Below are 18566 nucleotides of genomic sequence, written 5' to 3' on the forward strand. Positions count from 1 at the left end.
AGGCCTATCAGGATAAATCTTGGGTTTAATCAGAAGAACAATCCCTAAAAAATAGCAAAGGGAAATTGAATAAGAGTATGTTGTGTAGCTAAGAATAATTTGTAGAGTTAAAATGGGATGTTTTTGGAGCGTTCTTACTAAGTGTTTATTGAAACCAAGCCTGTTCATTTTCCAAATTCTGCGGCTGAAGTTCAAAGTAGTTCTTACAATTGTTATAAGATTCATTTTTCATCATAATTATATTGCTTGTGTAATCTGATTCAATAGTTCCCCCACTGTTTCTGTGTTTTTAGAGGTAACAGTGAGTATGGATGGTAATCTAGGTGCAGACTAGACAGTACTATTAGAGCACTTTCTGCTGTGGACGACCTAGTGGGGAGAGCGAAAGGGAAACACTCTTATTCTTGATGGCAGATAGAGGGTAAGTGCTTGTGCATACCTGTGGATGCTGACCTGATCTCAAGAAGGGAATATGTAGCAGAAGATAGTAAGAAGGGCAACGAAGCTGGTGAAGGGTCTAGAGCACAAGTCTTAGATGAGCAGCTGAGGGAACTGGGGTTGTTTAGTCTGGAGAAGAGGAGGCTCAGAGGAGACCTTATTGCTCTCTACAACTGCCTGAAAGGAGGTTGTAGCAAGGTGGGGGTTGGTCTCTTCTCCCAAGTAACAAGTGATAGGACAAGAGGAAATGGCCTCAAGTTGCACCAGGGGAGGTTTAGGTTGGATATTAGGAAAAAACTTCTTCACTGAACGGGTAGTCAGGCACTGGAACAGGCTGCCCAGGGAAGTGGTTGAGTCCCCATCCCTGGAGGTATTTAAAAGACGGGTAGATGTGGTGCTTAGGGACATGGTTTAGTGGTGGACTTGGCAGTGCTAGGTTAACGGTTGGACTTGATGATCTTAAAGGTCTTTTCCAACCTAAATGATTCTGTGATAATGGAATAGTAGAAATATGTTATGCCCTTTATCACCTCTGTAGGCAGAGGACATAATTTCATGCTTGTTTTTGTAGCCTTGTCAGTGTCCATATAGTACTGTAGAACAGTGAATCCTGCTAAGTATTGCTCATTACTGCAGCACACTCTCCTCACTGTTCAGGATTCCCATGCATGGAAGAACATGTTGAAATGAGTATGTAATGGGACAGTATTAATTGTTTTATGGGCTCCCTTGCTGCTTGAAAATTCAGTGACCTAAATAGAAAAAGTTATTTTACTTCCATTGGTGATACAAGAACAAAGAATTAATGCTAGGGGGAGGAATTTCACTTGGAGGAATGCTGTGACATGATAGACCCACATTTCCCCTGACCCTCAGTAAAGCTCAGTAGTCTGAGTACAGTTAATATCTGAGTAATCACTTGATAGAACCCCTTGTGCTGTGTGTTAATTCTTTCTGTCTAATAGCAATTACTGTTCTTAGCAATTTTCGTATGATCTTAAGAATTTTGTGGATATGTTTTCTCTAGTGATAGAGGAGATTTGGGTGGTTTCTTTCCTATTACCATACTTAATTGAGTTTCAGTGAAGACAATAAAAGTTATCATTAGCTCATAGCTAGCTATTCTATCATGTGCTCTGATCCTATCCGATCTCATAAAATCAGACAGCTGTAGTTAATATTTAGATAGAAGACCTTAAAGGCATAAAAAAAGGAAATTGAACAAAAAGTTTTGAGGATACCTCCTTGCTTATGCAGTCCAACCTCCTGGCATCTCAGGAAACAGTACTTCGCTCAATAAATAGAGCCTTGCTGTTTCTGTGCTTAAAGAGCTCTTTGGCAACTGGTTCTGATTCTGTATATCCTTCCCTAGTGACAATGTCTGAGAAGGCAATTCTGTATGCAATCCTATACCTAGCAGTTCAGCTTCAACATGGAAGTTATCAATCACCTGCATTTAATTTTATACCTGTTCTATGTTTATAAGTTGATAGAAAATTGTGTGTAGTTATTCCTGGGTTGCAAAGGAACCTGAGACTGTTAGACTGGCGAGAGGCACTGTGGATAATCAAATCCATTGTCTTAGAAATCTACATTAAGTGCATTTTAAGTAAATTTGAGGAGAGTAAATCTAAAAATCTGTTATTGATTGTACTGTGGTTTTTCATTTGCAACTGGAAAATTATTTTGTAGCTTATTTCGCTGTCCCTTTGCAAGATCTTACTCAAGTTGTCCTGTGAGGGTTCTCACTTGACCACCTTGCTCCTTAGTTTCTAATACTGCCACCTTAAGTTATTCTTATATCCTTGTAAAGTACTTTACTAATGTGCTCAGTGAGACTTGGATCTACTTTTTTCTGCTCCATCTTCTTACTCTTCATTAGCCTTCCTTTGAGATACCGATTTAGCATATCTGAGCTGATGAGATTGCAGGCTTCTTTATCTGAGCCCTTAAATTCTTCTGTCTGTTACTTCACTAATTTATTTCCTTATTTTATATTCCTTACTTCCTCAAAGTTTCCCCTTTTAAAGTTTAGAACGTTAGTTATCAAAGCACCTTTTGGTCACTCACTCCAACTAAGCTTATTTTATATGATAATTTTTTTCTTTAAATTTATTGATTCTTCAGCTTAAAGAAGGAGAAAAGTGAGGGAAAGAGACACCAGATGTGTAACAATTGTTTTAAAGGAGGAAAATAATTGGACACAGAGAATATTAACAGTTGGATAAAGAGAGTAGAACTAAACTTTGGGGAGAAAGATGAAAGGTAGACATTAGAAGAAAATTCTCTTTGGAAGAAAATCAGAGCATAGAGATTGCTTGGGGAAGTCATCACTTATGCTGTGTTTATTTGGCCTTTTCTTAAGGCCTCCAATGACAGAAGTAAAATCAATTGTCCAATTCCTCAGGTGGATTGCAATCCCATTTTCTGTGTTTCTTTGCATCTGCTATGGATATGTGGATATGTCTTTTGGATTATTTACGGTCAAAGGAATCTGCTAACTGAAACATCTGGAGATAACTTGGCTGTCATTATCAAGTGTTTTATTTCTTTCAATCTAGATCTGAGAAGACAATGTTTCCCATAATTGCATTGTTGTAGGTGGTGTATGCTGCTCTGTGCAATGACACAACTAGTAATTCCACATCCAACTCTGTCTAAAAGGGTCTCCAGCAGACTTTCAGTAACACATCCATAGAAGCTTTGCCATTTGGTTCCAAAGGAAGAGTAAAGATGGCAAGACACTTTTGCACATGACAGTAATTTGTGATGTTTCAATATTTGTGTTCATATCGTATGTTCCCCCTACCATCTTTGGTATTTTTAACTTTGTATTTTGTGAACATTTCATACTCTTCAAAGCCAGTGTTTAAAATTTAAAATCTGCTATGCAGGTACATCTAAGAGTGCTTTTGTTTTCTGTGAGTGTCATGTTTGCAATTTTTTGTGTGCATTTATAGGAACTTTTTTCTGTAGTAAAGCTTTCCCATTACCTGTGATAAAATACAGGGGTAAAAAAATCATCCTGAAGTAATAATAACAGAAAAAACTGGTTTTGTAAGTGCATTGAGATTATGCTGTTAAAAATTTAAATGCCCTTATGCATTACTGTTGGCCTACTTGAAGGACATCTTTACTGGGTGAATGACTAACCGCACTTTTGATATGTGTGTCAAATGTATGGTACCGATTATGGTTGAATAGTTCTGCCCTAGGATTACTTGTGGTTTATGATAAATTGCTTACAAATATCACTTTACAGAAATTTCTATGAAACACAAGCTCTTTCATGTGTTGTCTTCTAATATAATGTGTAAACCGCTATAGTAAATACAGCTATTTTGTTTCAAGAAACAAACTTAATTTAAAGAAGCATTGTTTTGTTTTAGACTTGGGCAGGGGAAGAGTTGGACATAGGCTTGTTGCTGAAGTTGTGTGCTGTCATCATCCTCTTGAGAGTGATTATCCTACAGGCATAACTGTGAGTGAGTGGGCATCACTGAGTTGTCACTCACAGCTGGAAGAGTGATTAAGAGCAGCTCTTTTGAAAAGCTTGCCATGTCATGCTGACTTGTCACTGCCAGCGTCCGTCTCGTAGAAGTGCATAGCAACAATTTAAAGGAGGGAGTAGATGGGAGAGAAGAAAGTAAAAGAATGTCCTTTTTCTTTTTTTTTGTCAGTTCTGGTGGATTAATATTACTGGCCATAAGTAAGTACTGGGTGTTTTTTTCTTTTCCAGAGTAAAGATGGGAAAACACCTTTGCACATGACAGCGATCCATGGTAGATTTTCAAGATCTCAAACCATCATTCAAAATGGTAAAAAGTGGGAGGGAGTAGTTTTGTCATCAGCTTCACAGTATTACAAATATTTTCCTCCTCTTCTATTGATAACAATGTACTGAATTTTTTTTTCATATCCAGTGTCCAGTAGTAGTTCAGTTAATGGTGGAGTCTGGCATATCTACTTATAAAGTTTGATAAGTTACATTAAAGAACCATTTATTTTTCAGAATGCAGGAGGAAAATATTAATTTCTCTTCCATAACTCAGGCTGCAGAAAGTTTGTCCCATATGGTTACATAATAAAATGCTTCTCTCTGTTTTGCTTACTATTAATACTAAACACCATTGAAAGCTGTATAGATTTTTAAATCCAAAGTAGTTATTCATGGATAATTATTAATGTTGCTTAAATTATCATCAGTCCTGTTTTTCTAACAAAAGTCTCTGTATACCTACATATATTCTTACTTAGTAATTACGTTTTATTATAGGAGCTGAAATAGACTGTGAAGATAAGAATGGAAATACTCCTTTGCACATAGCAGCTAGATATGGCCATGAGCTATTAATCAACACTCTGATTACGAGTGGTGCTGACACTGCAAAGTAGGTAACCTTACTGACATGAATGCAAGCTGAGAGAATTTAGAAATGTATTTTAGATTAAGAAGGCCAATATGATTTTTAATACAGTCTTCAAATTGAAATAGGAAACACTTTGTGTATTATTCTGTACTGTACTTTTAAGTAGCTACTCAGTACGTCACAATTTGTCCAAAAAGAAATAGATTTTCCTCTAATGTATTTGAAGTAAAAGCTCTGAAAGATTTAACAGGCTGTTGCACTGACTTAATGCATCCTGCTAGCTTGTAAGGAAGTGTTTAATATGTGAAGTTTTCCTAAGGCTCAGTATTCTAACTACATGGTTTGCTGAACTGACCATGCACATGCACTTTGGTGCACAATCATGTTTGTTTTATTTTAATTGTAATGAAACTGTGATACCTGATTATGGTGTATCGTAGGCGGGGTATACATGGGATGTTTCCTCTCCATTTGGCAGCATTAAGTGGATTTTCAGACTGCTGCAGAAAGCTCCTCTCATCAGGTAGGATACCCTTTAAAAATCTTATGGCTGCTTTGTACTTTGTTTTTTATTCCATAGAATAGCTTTTAATTAAATCTTAATTTAGTAAAGCATAAAAGTCTTTATAGTTTACTAGTAGCCTGGGGCCAGTGCTTGTTTGTTTAATGCACAGTCCATAGTTAAAGTGAATGCAAACTTTTACAGAAGTAATTTTTTCCAGAGGGGAAAAAAAAAAATCATCCAAATTGAAATAATGTGTCTGTAACTTTTTAAATGTTGTGTTTGTGCGTTTTAAGTTAGCCATAGAGGTGGGATGACTGGTTCAGACCATAATGCAACTTCAAGGAGAGAGACTAATGTTCTCTTAAATGACTTCATGGAGCATCCTCCATTTCCCTTCCATGATGTCTTTAGCTTAGTACAGATTGGTCTATTCCTGTAATGGGCACCTAATAGCTCTGAAGACTGTGGACTGCTACATTAAGAAACTGTTGCATTGGTGGTTTGTTGTTAATTAAATGCAACCCAAACTGTGCTTTGCTTTCATTGTTTGATTCCTCCCTGAAGTTGCGGAGGGTTGTAAGGTTTTTACTTCCCTTGTGGTCCAGAGTCTGCTCTGGTGTGAATTCTGAGCTCTTTGAACCATTACAATTGTGAGAAAGGATTGTGGAAGCTTCAGACACAGAAGAAGAAGAAGAAGAAACTAAATGGTTCCACATCAATCTGAAGGCACTTCATGTTTTTTTCAAAAAAAAAAAAAAAAAAAAAGAAAAAAAAAGAAAAAAAAGTGGGGGACAGAGGGTTGGGGAAAAGGATGAGTAAGAAGTTGCTTCCCCAGCTTTATATTGTCTGCTAGGAAAGCCTGGGAGAAGAACTAAAGGAGTATAACTAAAACTAGCCATCGGTAAGGCTTTTTATTTCACTGTCCTATCATGGACAAGCTTGCAAGGATTCGCTCCAGGAAAGAGCTGTCCTATAGTTGACTGTATTGCAATTGGATGCGTTCAAAATGAGGAATACTCTGGCTCTTCTTTCTGTACATGGTGCTGTGCTGGCTGTGCCCTTAGTGGAGATTCAGTATGGCAAAGGAATCCCTGGGGAAGACTTGCAAGTGGTTTCTGTGGCTTTTACAGGAGTTGAGCAAACCTGGATGTAAATCTAGTCTGGAGCAGATAAGGACTTGAAGAGTATGTTCAGCCTTCAAACTGGAAAGACTAGATACTGCTAACAGCTTATTAGTACACGCTCTTGGTGCGGGGATTGGTATCTGCAGACAACGTGCCCTTTTGATTTTGGGGGGAAGACTCCTGTTTATGTAAATTAAGAATCTCTGATTTTTTAATTCATTAATATTCATGTGCAGACCTTAAAAAAACCAAATCCTCAATCTGCCTTGTCCCAGTACTGAATGACATTTAAGTAGTGGTGTTAGACAAGCAACCTAGGGATATGGAAAGGCATCAAAGACTAATTTTCAAATCAGATTGGCAAACTGTCTTAAATTGTTTGTTGTATATCACTGCCTATTGAAATGGGAGGAGGACGTAGTGGCGCATACAAAACCTATGTTTTGGGGGATATGGAGTAGGAAAACAGTCTTGAATACTAGCACTCTTGAATAACACATCCTGTGGTGTTCGCTATTTATTGTTGTTGAACAATTCTTAAAAAGGAAAAAAAAAAATTTGCATTCCCAGGCAAAAGTACCAAAACTGGAGATTTAATGAATAAGTTTTGTTACACAAGAGGAGGACTCTTAGGAGAATATAGTAGTTTTCTCACCAAAAATGTAGCTTTGAAACCCAATTGAAATAGTAATCTTCATGTCAAAGTATATGGTTAGATATGGAGTTGCATACTTAAAATTTGTGGTCTCAAATTTGAAGTTCCATAGTTCACACGTTTTGGGAAGAGAAAACTACAATGTTCTCTAAAGGGCTCCTCTGTAAGCAATTGCTATTTAACAGTCTTCACTCCAGCTTGATAAAGTTCTTTCTCTGGGACTAAAGAGCTAAACTCAAGGATAAAATTTAAGTTGCTCCTGGATTTAGTAAGGCTAACATCCCCCTCTTCATTAAAAAAAACAAAACAAAACAAAAACACCCCCAAACCTCTGCATAACACTGATAAATTCTAGCACATTCTTAAATTTTCCTGTTACCTTCATATATTTTATATTCAGTACTAAATTACACAGAAATATTAGCAGGCAAATAGGATAGGAAAGAATATAGTCTCTTGCCTCGGTGCAGCTAATTGTCTTTTACATTATCCCTTTCTGTTTTCCTTGAACACCTGTTTTTAAAAATGTTATGAATAGCAAGCATGTGTTTCAAATGAATTAAATTTTTAGTGCTTAAGCGCTTTTTTGCAAATAGCTGTTAAGTTCGTTTAGCAAGCATTTTTCTTAAGAGGATACGAGAACAGTTTTGTGAAAGGTGGTGTTACATAATGATCTTACAAAATACTTGATTTGTAGGTTTTGACATTGACACACCAGATGACTTTGGCAGGACTTGTCTTCATGCAGCTGCAGCTGGAGGGTATGTAAAAAAGCATTCATGCTTTCATATTTAGTGTTCTTTTTTCAATTGCTGATCATTCCTGTTCTTTTTTATTTCCTCTGTGCTTTTCCTGCCCTCTCCCCTTGGACTTTATGTAAGCATGAAAATAATTTCAAGATGGATTCTGTCTACAAACAATAAAAATAAATTCAGTATTCAGCTCAATAAGTAATTATTGGAGTACAGTGTCCAAGTATCATCAGCCTTACCTTAGGTTTATGCTTGGGGATGAACTGAAATTTATTTTAAATTCCCATGGATGATGATATACTTTTTAGAATTTACAGCATTCAAAGATGGCATGCCCAGCTAAGATCACTGTAGCACATGAGGCGGAGAACAGCAACTTTGGGAAATATGTTTTTACCATATCCATAGACAAAAGATCAATCTAACTAAATTAAAAGCCATAATTAAATTCCAGAGTTTAGGTGGATGAAGTAGTCAGAACTACTTGCTCATCACTTGAGTTGTGATCCATATTGATTATTGTTATTGTATTGTAGGTTTTCTATAGCAGCTACTCAAAATTGCCTGGAAGAACTGGGTAATAAATTTCATGATACACTTTGTGGGACACAAGAACTCCATGATATTGATATTTTCATTTTTCTGTTTCAATGTTGTCTAAGTAATACTGTTAAGTATTATCATTCTAAGTCAAAAGATACTTGATAGATACATCCTTGTGGCAAATGATTAAGGTTAAAATGCTATCTTTTCATATAAAAACGCATAATTTGTGACACATCCCCTCATTCATCTCCAGTTTAGGAAAGTCACTAAGATAGTGTTTAAATTATAAGCAGCATTGTACATCTATTACAATGATCATATTGTATTGAAAATTAATTACACTAAAAAGTAAAATATTTATGTTGCAACTTATATTTGGTCTTAAAAATACACATTAAAAACTTGACTCTCTGCTGGAATCCTGGTAGCAAAAAGCATGTGACATGCAGGTGTTATTGTTTGTTTGCTTTAAAGAATTGAAATTTCTATTAAATTAGGTTAATGTTTATGTGCTTTTATGCATGCCATTTGATATCAATAAAATTTCTATGTATGGACTTAATAATTTTTATTCTTTCCTGGTTTGGTCCTGCAATTATGAAATCTATTTTACATATAAAATATATTTATCAAAATTTTGACATGATAGTTCAGTTCAATTAAAAATAATGTACAAGATGTATATGTGTAGCAGTTCTGATATTTGCAGAGGCCAATATTAAGGAAATAGAGTTTGCAATCACAAGTAATATTGGATTAATTTAATAGGAATTTGGAGTGCCTCAATCTTCTGCTAAATACTGGTGCAGACTTCAACAAAAAGGACAGATTTGGGAGGTAAGACATTCTAGATATGTATATTGTAAAGGGCTGTTAAAAGTATTACAGAAGTAGCATATTGCTATGTGGGCAAGTCTGTGTGTTCCAGTTTGAATGTTTTTTTTAAGATACGATGTCTCTAATAAACTATGCTTCAGCATATGTTATCAAAAGTTACAAACATATTTTGTTTATTGTGTTTTGTTAAGTGGGTGTTTAGTCTTGTTTTTAAAGACTGAGTTCCATATTCAACTGTAATTTTTATGAGCTTTTTTGCTTATAACATGGATATAAAGAGTTTAAATTGCTCTCATCCAAGGACATTAGTGATGTTTTCCAAATAATGCATTAGTCAAACCTATAAATCTATTGCTATTTCTAAGCTTTTTTTTAAAAATCCATTATTTTAACTGCTTCACCTTTTTCCTTTCATTATATCCATCCCTTTCTGTTTCCTTGTTTGTGCTCTGAACTCTTTTGGAATGATACTAGTTTCTATTTTTAGTATAGGATTATTTAAGTTTAGATGGCATGATCAGTACTTGTGTAAAATCTCACATCACATCATGGAAAATATGATTTTCCAGGATGTGAATGGCAAGAGTAGCACTTGAGGAGAATGTTATGGATCCAAAGCAGTATTTTCCTTTAAATTCCACTGCCATTCTTTCCTGAGAAAGGAAATCTGTCACAACATTTGTCATTGAAAGTTGATTTTTTTGTCGGTTTAGCATGTTTTTTGGTTTAACGTGCATGTTACAGAGCAATTATTTCAGGAGAGGGAAAAGATTAACATAGTTAAAAATGGAGAGAAATGGGAAAAGGTAATTTTAAGGAAGAGGAAAGAGGTAGGACACTTTAAAGTGCCTGACTCTCTCCTCAAAATTGAGATTATTTATAGCAGCAATCTCTCTTTCAAAATAGAAAATGGAATTCTGAGTCATCTTGGTGCTTTTGAAATTTTATCCAAACTGGTTTATTTAGAGAATTGTTTATGTATTTGAAACTGGAATAAGTTTCCTCTGAGATTATATATCAGTACTAATATTTCACAGTTTTGTTATAAGAAGACTAGGTATATTTTTTAAAGTTTTCCTTAACAATACCTCTGCTGTGTTAGTATCGTTAAAAATAAATAAATAATGCTCACCTCTCTTAGACAAAATTCTGAGCTGTTTGTTGAAAACATCTACTTGTTAATTGTTGTATTTTGTATTGACCTTGTTTAGTTGCTATGCAGTTCGTAGATTTGTCCATATTTTTCCATGTGGCTTGAAATTACTTAACTAAAAGATAATATTTCTAATAATAATGTAAACTTGATTTTCCTCTCTATGTTTACACAAGAAAATTCATATAAAGCTTTCCTTAATACACAGTTTGTGCATATTTTGGCTGACAAATAAATCCCCTAGATATTGTTCTGTATTATTAAATGGCCCCTAGAAAATGCCCCCATTTTTTAATATTGGTAATGACGCATTCTTCACCACAAATACTTGTTAAAAAAAATGTAAGGAGGATTTAAGTTTCATTTTATTTTGCTTTTTCTGTCTCTATATTATTTTGCTGTTATTTACCATTGTACTTTTTATTTAAATGTGTACTAAAGAACTCCACTCCATTATGCTGCTGCCAATTGTAATTATCAGTGCCTGTTTGCCCTTGTGGGATCTGGAGCTAGTGTGAATGACCTTGATGAGAGGGGTTGTACACCTCTGCACTATGCAGCTGCATCAGACACAGATGGAAAGTAAGTGGCATGCTTTGTACTAAAGCCTTTCTCCTTAGAGACATTTGAGCTGTGAATTTTGTCTATGTTCTGCCTTCAGATTTGCCAAATGCATTTTTTGTATTTTTAAAGATTAAACTTGACAGTGGATTGTTCATTGTATATCAAATATTTTATGCAACAAATATTTCTGAGAAAAATGAACAATAGCAAAATGTATTGTATTTTTTTAATGTGCTATAATGCAGATGTCCTAATTCAGGAATTCATTGGGAATAGAGTTTTAATCCCACCTGCTGTGTAGTGGTTGAGTAAATATCATTCGTGAGGGTTATGACAGTTGTGAGCAGTGGGGTCGTTTTGCTTTAAAATCAAATTCTGATGAAGGATGGTGTGTTTTATGGAGGGTTCTTAATGTTGCCCAAAAATCTGTGTAGTTAGTCAGAAATACACTGTAAAACTAGACTGTGAGTTACATTAGGTCTCCATCAGGATAAAAATTAACTTGACATTTCAATATAAGATGTTTTATCCATTTGGTGTTTGATTAAACTATTCATGTTTGGCATTACAACTCTATCTCTTGTTAGTGTAAATTTTTGTGAAGTAGTTACACTTTTATTAATGAAATGCATCCAGAAACTTTCATAAATCTGTAAATGTCTCTTGCGTGTGTTTATTTTGTAACTAATGGTTATATTTAACATAGTTATTAATGACTTAAATGCTTACATGCAAAGCTTATATAGATAGCACAAAATTGATGAGGTTACTTAAGCTCCAGACATTGTATATATTGAGGAGACTTGAGAAGAGTACCACTTGCATGTGCACACATTCACATACGCAGGTCAAAACAAGCTGGTGTGCAGCATCGCGTTTCAGATGCATACAGTGGCACCTTCACTGGAAACGAGTGCTACTTGGTGCCATATCATCTTGTTTTAATGCAGCACCTTTTAAAAGGTGAGGTAGCAACAGGAACAAGGTGGCATATAACTTACGGACTGGGTTTTGAAGGATAAATAAAGAATACTTTCATGGCCATTTAACTAACATTTAAAGTACATGCCTTTTTATGGAAGGCCAAATTTCAAAACAAAATCGTCTGCCGCTTTTTATTTCTACTTTCAATTCCTGCTGGAGTTTGCTGAGATAATTTTACTTTAATTGCCCTCTTACAAGTTGAGCTAGGATTAATTTTAGCTTCACAGTTGCTCTGAAAACCTCCAAACTATAATGGTTCTTCAGATGACATCGTTTTGCCATCTGTCTTATAAAAGGCACGAGCAAGAATGATGATGGCAATACTGCAGAGCTTTGGGAGATAACTCAAAGAATTGTCTCTGGAACCCACATGATATTGCCCTTCTGATTAACAGTTGGCTCTCTGGAAGACAGGCTGCAAAGCAGAATGGCCTGAGGAGAAGCTTTTTATATTTATGCTGCAAGATGATTAGTAACAGCTGGAAAACCAGTATTGCTCATCTCGTATTCAAAATCGGAATAAGCTAAAAATGATTACTGAGTTGGAATATAAAGCCTGGGAAAAAAAAGGTCAGGAAATTATCTGTATAGAAATTCCAAAGATATTTATGTGCATTTTTATAGTCTTTGTTCAGACATCTTTACAGACAGATTTTTAGGGACAAGGATGTTTTTGTTGAAAATTATTTTCCTGTTTGTTCCTGTTTGGAAATGTTTCTTTTGTATCTTTAACAAATGCTTCTGATCTGGAACAAACACCAGTAAGCCTCATTTTGACAAGACTAGACAGAGAAACATGATCACAGAATGAGATAAACTAAGCAGCATCTTAGGGGAGAAAAAACACGCTCTTTCTATGTCAGGATTATTCAATAGACAGTACAGCAATAAATAAATGGGAAATAAATTTAACTTATCTGGGCTTTCAGAAAGTTTGATTAATCTCCTTTTAAAAAGGCCTGTTGAGGACAGTTAAGTATCCAAAAGATGCTAAGTTAATCTCTTTCCTGAATGAGAAGAAACAGCAAAAATAATTACCTGTTTTTCATTGGAAAGAATGGGTACTCAAGGATTTTCAGTAGACTTTGCTTCCTGTAGTTTATTTATTGTATTATGGTTTTTGTGAGCACACAAATACTGAAAGTACAGAAGTATAGAAATTTAGATAGCCAAGGCCAGTGATGTTTAACATTTATTAACGAGCCATGAATGCTAATACAAAATCATTGATTAAAATTAACAAAGAAAGTTAGATGATTGGACAAATAAAATGTAGGGACAGTAATTCTCACTTGATGGGACAAACTGATTTGTCTTTGGATTCTCAGAACTCTCATCCCATTTCAATTCAAATAAAAACATGCATGGTTGCCACTAATGGAATCCAGGCATTTGTTTACTGGGCAAATAAACCCCGAATTAGTTGGTTAAAAACATAGATATGCTTTACTGGTAGCTTTTTATTAGATACATTGAACTTGGTGTAAAGTTACTTACATCTTGTGTTACATACGTTGTTATTTAAACCTGGACAATTTTTACCTTTTTCGCTACCTACCTAAGTCCTTTTCTCCTTTATGCTGGACACAAAATGTTGAAAGTGAGAGTGCACCTTGGTGTCGCTCCTGTTCCTCTCAACTTTGTAATGAGACTGAGTACTTTGTAATTAGACAATTCTTTGTTCATAGTTGTTCGTGCAGCTTTTTGCCCCTTTCATCTTCACTCACCTGGTTTGTTACTTTCAACCTTTGTCTGGGATGGAAAAGCAAACATCAGGTCTTTACTTCAGCAAATCACTGTTGTTGCACATGAGGTTATCGGGCCCTTGACCCGGTACAGCTGTCTTACTCATGTGGAAATGCGTTTCCATTTCATCACAGCTGGTACTGGATCTCATTCAGATGATGGACTTGCCTGGAGTCAGCAGCTGGAACAGTGCCCTTCCTTGAAAGAACTTACGAGGAATTCTGATGTTGTAGGGTCCTGCTGTCTTCCCTCAGGATATGGCTGCTTTTGTAGAATTTCTGCCTGTATTTCTCCAAGGTTTGAATGTTCTCCAGGGTTTTGAATGATCAAGTTTCTACACTTAACGGCATTGACCAGAGGTCATGTTCGGATTCCTGCCTCTCAGATCTAAACCTGCCGTATCCCACTGCAAGTTTTTCACATGACGTCACAGCATAGCCATATCATACAACTAAAAATGTTGAAATTTCCTTTAACTTTCTACCAAACAATTTCCCATTAGATAAATGGGAACTAAAACCCTTATATTGTCAGTGTATTCAACTGGCCCATTTGTCACTACTGATCGTGGTAATCTGTGAGACCTGTAGATAAACTGTGCTAAGGAAGAAAGATTCCAAGCTGGATTTGACAAGATAATATATTTTTTAGCTTCACTTGCATTTTATTTAACTGGTAAAGGAGAAGTATTTCATAATCCCAGAGAGAAGAAGGGATGGTGACCTGTTGTACACTTCAGAAAACCATATGGCTTCACCAGCAAGTTCAAGGTCATGATGGTGACTAGCTATAAACATCCCTGCATTCCAAGGCCGTGTCTTTGTGCTTCATGACCTACAGAATTAATCTTTCCAACTACAATATAAAGTATGTGTTGTGTACAAAGTAGTTTCGCTTAAAGGTGTTCCTGGACTATTATCAATGCAAGGTTCTCCTGTCTGGATTTGCTACAGGAACAATAAATAATCCTAAGCCAACAGTTGTAACAACCTGTTTTAGAAGGATTGGAATGTCACTCTCCCTTGCTGGACTTCTGCCTGACGAAGTGGCCATACAGATGTTGAGTGTCTTTAGACTTTCACCTCCCAGATTTTGTTGAGCTCTAGTTCAGTCTTCAGAAAGCCCTTCTGTTGCAGGGATGGATGTTCCCCTAGCTGCTTGGTGGTCCTTTCCTGAATGGTCAGGCAGTCCTTCAGTGGTGAGAAGGCCTACCCATTCCATTCTTCATTTTGCTCTAACATAACAGATGATCCTTTATAGGTAGAGAGCACTTGGGAAAATCATGCATATCTTGGGGCAAAAGCATCAGCTGTTTCATATCAGTGTTCTTGAGCTCAGAGCTGTGTAGAACACATGCAGAGCTTTCTGGTCTTCTCTTCAAAAATATTGTGCCCACGTCTCAACAGACAATCTAATCACAATGTGCAGTGGTGACAAGTGGGATGTCATGAAGTCCTCCCCCCACCCCTGCTAGAAGCAAATGATCCAGTCATTCAATGTACTAGCAGATGGTTTTGAATCAATTCAGCTTTGGTGAACCCAGACTGGGAGATCAGATCCAAGGATCTGAAGTCCATCTGCCTTTTGTGAAGTACCAGATGTTCTGTTCTCAAGTCAGGTAGTCTTGTGAATTAGACACCATCTTGGTTCTGTTATCAGGTAAAATGGTATGTGCAGTTTCTCAGATCCTGAAGGATCTGCTTAAGGCAGGACATGTGTAGACCTTCAGAATCCTAACTGTTTGAGCAAACTGGGACAAGTTAAATACCAGAATCATCTTAATCTGTCAATAAGAAATGTAAAAGCTCTCTTCCTTTCCTATTCTATTAATTCAGAATTTTAGAGGTTCTGTACAATCTTGGTATTTCTCAGTGTCTATGTGGATGTTTGGGGGCTCTTATTATAGTCTCATGAATACATCTGCAAAATAAGCTGATGTTATTCTGGGACTGTTTGTTTCTCACCAGTCTTTATCCTGTTATCCTGAAGCTCTTGAAGCTGAGATTGTTATGTGTCAGGTAGTTCAGTCTAGATCATTTTACCTTTTCACTCTCTGGTGGCTACTGCTTCAGAGTTCTCATTATTTGTAGGCTTTGCAAAATATGTCTGAAATGGTAGACAACATAAAAGTATGACTAAGTAAGGTTATTGGTTGGAATCGTTTAGTGTGCATGCATGGAGTCTCTTAAAATCAGAAAAATAGGGAGAGGGAGCTGACTTTAATACCCTATTTTTCATCCTCCTGGCTGAGTGTCTGTGGTTGAAACTGCGCTGATCATGTTCTGCCTTATAACTTTGCGTAAGGAATGGTAGGATACAAGTATGCCAACAACTGTGTTTGCTATATAAAAAAAAAAAAAAAAAAAAAAAATCAATAAATTAGTGTCGGGTAGTGGTGTGTATGACTTTTGGATACATACCATGAAGAACTCAGCTACTGGTTCTCTTCCTTCTGTATTAAGTACAGAAGAATGTACTGATACAGAAAAACATACAAAAATAATAATCATTTTTATTAACAAAGGTAACTGCAGTTGTATTAGCTAGGAGGAAAACAGCCATGAAATACTAGTTTTAACCAAGTCAGATAATTCAGAGGATGCAGGATATCTGCAGAGAAGGATTCTTTCAAATTTTGGAAGCTTTGTGATTGACCTTAACACCTGGTGTAATGAGTTAGGCGTTCTCTAGTCCTAGCCAATATTGTACATTAAATCAGTGTTCCTGTGTGCTGTATTCTATTTTCCAATTGAATTGGAACAATTTATCACTTAGTGTAAAGTTGAAATTCAACATTTAGATATATGGTTGCATATGTCAATTTAAATAGGTGCCTGGAATACTTGCTAAGAAATGATGCCAATCCGGGGATCCGAGACAAACAAGGATACAATGCAGTTCATTATTCAGCTGCTTATGGTCATCGCTTATGTCTTGAATTGGTAAGAAAATGTATCATAGATGAAAGCTGTAACAGCTGCTCTTACAGAGTATGATGCAGAGGCTAGGGGATTCCTCCACCTTGGTTCTTCATCTTTAAGCTAGGCTGATAGTGCTTTTCAGCCCCTGTGAGGATAAATATTTAAGCACTTGGTACTCTTAAAATAGGGGCAAGGTGAGGAGCTAAGATGGTAGATACTGGTTTAAAAAGATAATACATTCTAAGATGAAGAGAGAACTGGTTGAGGATGTGGGATATTAGTTTTGTTTTGTTTCTTAACCTAGAACACAACGCTAAATTTATTCCTGATGGCTGAAATAAAGTAACCATAGGTTATCCTACTGAGAAGTGTTAAGAAATATCACAAATGTCATCTGAAGGAGCAAATGAAAATGTAGGAAAAACCTGTAAAGTAAGGGTGCCTTTTAAAATAGTTCACGTAGAGTAACTAACGGCCACGTAATAGAATTTTAGATAATAAAGCCTCAGGTAGTTTTTTATTAATCCCTTTGCAAAAATGTGTATGTTATTTGATATGCTAATTTTATCTTCTCTGTGTTATACAACTTAGTATTTTTATACAAATTATACTTTTATATTCAAATATATTCAAACATGAATTCTGAATGTTTTTAATTGCAGATTGCAAACGAAACGCCTCTAGATGTTGTAAGTGTATTATTTCTCACTGTTAAAGTACTACTGTACAGCAAAAGGGAACATGTAATTTTAAGAATACTGCTTATTTTTAGACTTATTCAACCATTTCTTCGATGCATAGATGTGTTATTTAATTTCAATTGCAATTTAGATTTAATTGCAATTCAGAGTTTTAAAATAAGAAATAATTTTCTAAGCCATTTATTTTTTTTTACTTAAACATTCGTATGACCATGTTATAAAAGTGTGATAATGAAAACTTAGTGATCTGAATGTATTTGGTGTTCTTCAAACACTTCGAATGTTTTAACTCTACTAGTGTACTAAATTAAACATGATCTTGAAAAAGACAAAGAATTAAAACTTCAGAACACATCTGAAACTAACAAGTAGAAATGTACACACATAGATATTTTAATCCTGTTTTATGATGCTTGTGCCTTTTTTGGGTCCATTTCTTCTCTTTGGGAAATTTTTTTCTGTTCTGAGAAATCAAATCCTGCTTTCTGGGTTTTCATATTGTTTTCTTGCTGACTTTTCACCTAATCTAAATGCTTACTTGCTTGGTTTTGGGTTTTTTTGGTTGTTTTTTTTCCTGACCACAGCCGTTCTCACCTGTCCTTGTCTTCGCTTTGTATGCATTTCATCTATATTATTTCATATGGCTGCTTCAGGAACAATAATAATTTTAGCTTAGTTTCTGGTTTAATTATTGCATTGTTATGCAAAATTAAACAACTGTGCTTGGGAGATGAATATGGGGGAGCGGTTGCAGTCATTGCAATTCAAACTCTTTAAAAGGTTGAAGGAGATCTAGAATTCCTAAGGAAACTGTAATCCTATATTATTCTTCCTATTTTTCTTCCCTTCTTTTTTAATCTGTGTATACTGGAAACTGTAGCAATTATTGCTGAATGTTTTTAAAGGTGAGAGGTTTTCGCACTCACTCTGACTTTCTCTCTGCTAAGCTAATGGAAACATCAGGTACTGACATGCTGAATGATTCAGACAACAGAGCACCTATAAGTCCACTGCATTTAGCTGTAAGTATTTCATTCTTTAGTGATGATAGCTCATCTAATTGCAAGCAGTTGTTGACATAGGTTTATTCATTCTGGATTTTTTAAAAATAGGTCAATAACAATAAATGAAATGCAAAAATACGTACATAATATTCTTGAATGAGCTATACAGGGCAATTTTTGCATTTCTCTTGAAATTTGCTTCATGGAACAGCTTTCATTTGGAATTTTCTAATTAAGATTTATATTATAATTTGTACTAATGAAAT

The 18566-nt window shown here is 35.6% G+C and overlaps 1 protein-coding gene across 4 annotated transcripts in view; it reads left to right on the forward strand.

Annotated features, from left to right (window-relative positions):
• ANKRD28 (ankyrin repeat domain 28) overlaps nucleotides 1–18566 on the forward strand; it is a gene marked incomplete at its 5' end in the record, with an annotated part of 128442 nt that overhangs the window by 92742 nt on the left and 17134 nt on the right. For 3 of the 4 annotated variants that reach the window (XM_082317631.1, XM_082317632.1, XM_082317629.1), the window contains 9 exons: nucleotides 4178–4256; nucleotides 4715–4829; nucleotides 5249–5331; nucleotides 7790–7853; nucleotides 9159–9227; nucleotides 10822–10962; nucleotides 16505–16616; nucleotides 17258–17284; nucleotides 18202–18318. In XM_082317631.1, coding sequence (XP_082173757.1) covers nucleotides 4178–4256; nucleotides 4715–4829; nucleotides 5249–5331; nucleotides 7790–7853; nucleotides 9159–9227; nucleotides 10822–10962; nucleotides 16505–16616; nucleotides 17258–17284; nucleotides 18202–18318 — 807 coding nt within the window. The remainder of the gene's footprint in view (nucleotides 1–4177; nucleotides 4257–4714; nucleotides 4830–5248; nucleotides 5332–7789; nucleotides 7854–9158; nucleotides 9228–10821; nucleotides 10963–16504; nucleotides 16617–17257; nucleotides 17285–18201; nucleotides 18319–18566) is intronic. The other variant, XM_082317630.1, reaches the window with a different exon arrangement.

This window comes from Platalea leucorodia (assembly GCF_965183815.1).
Source record: "Platalea leucorodia genome assembly, chromosome: 1".
In the NCBI taxonomy this organism is placed as follows: Eukaryota; Metazoa; Chordata; class Aves; order Pelecaniformes; family Threskiornithidae; genus Platalea; species Platalea leucorodia.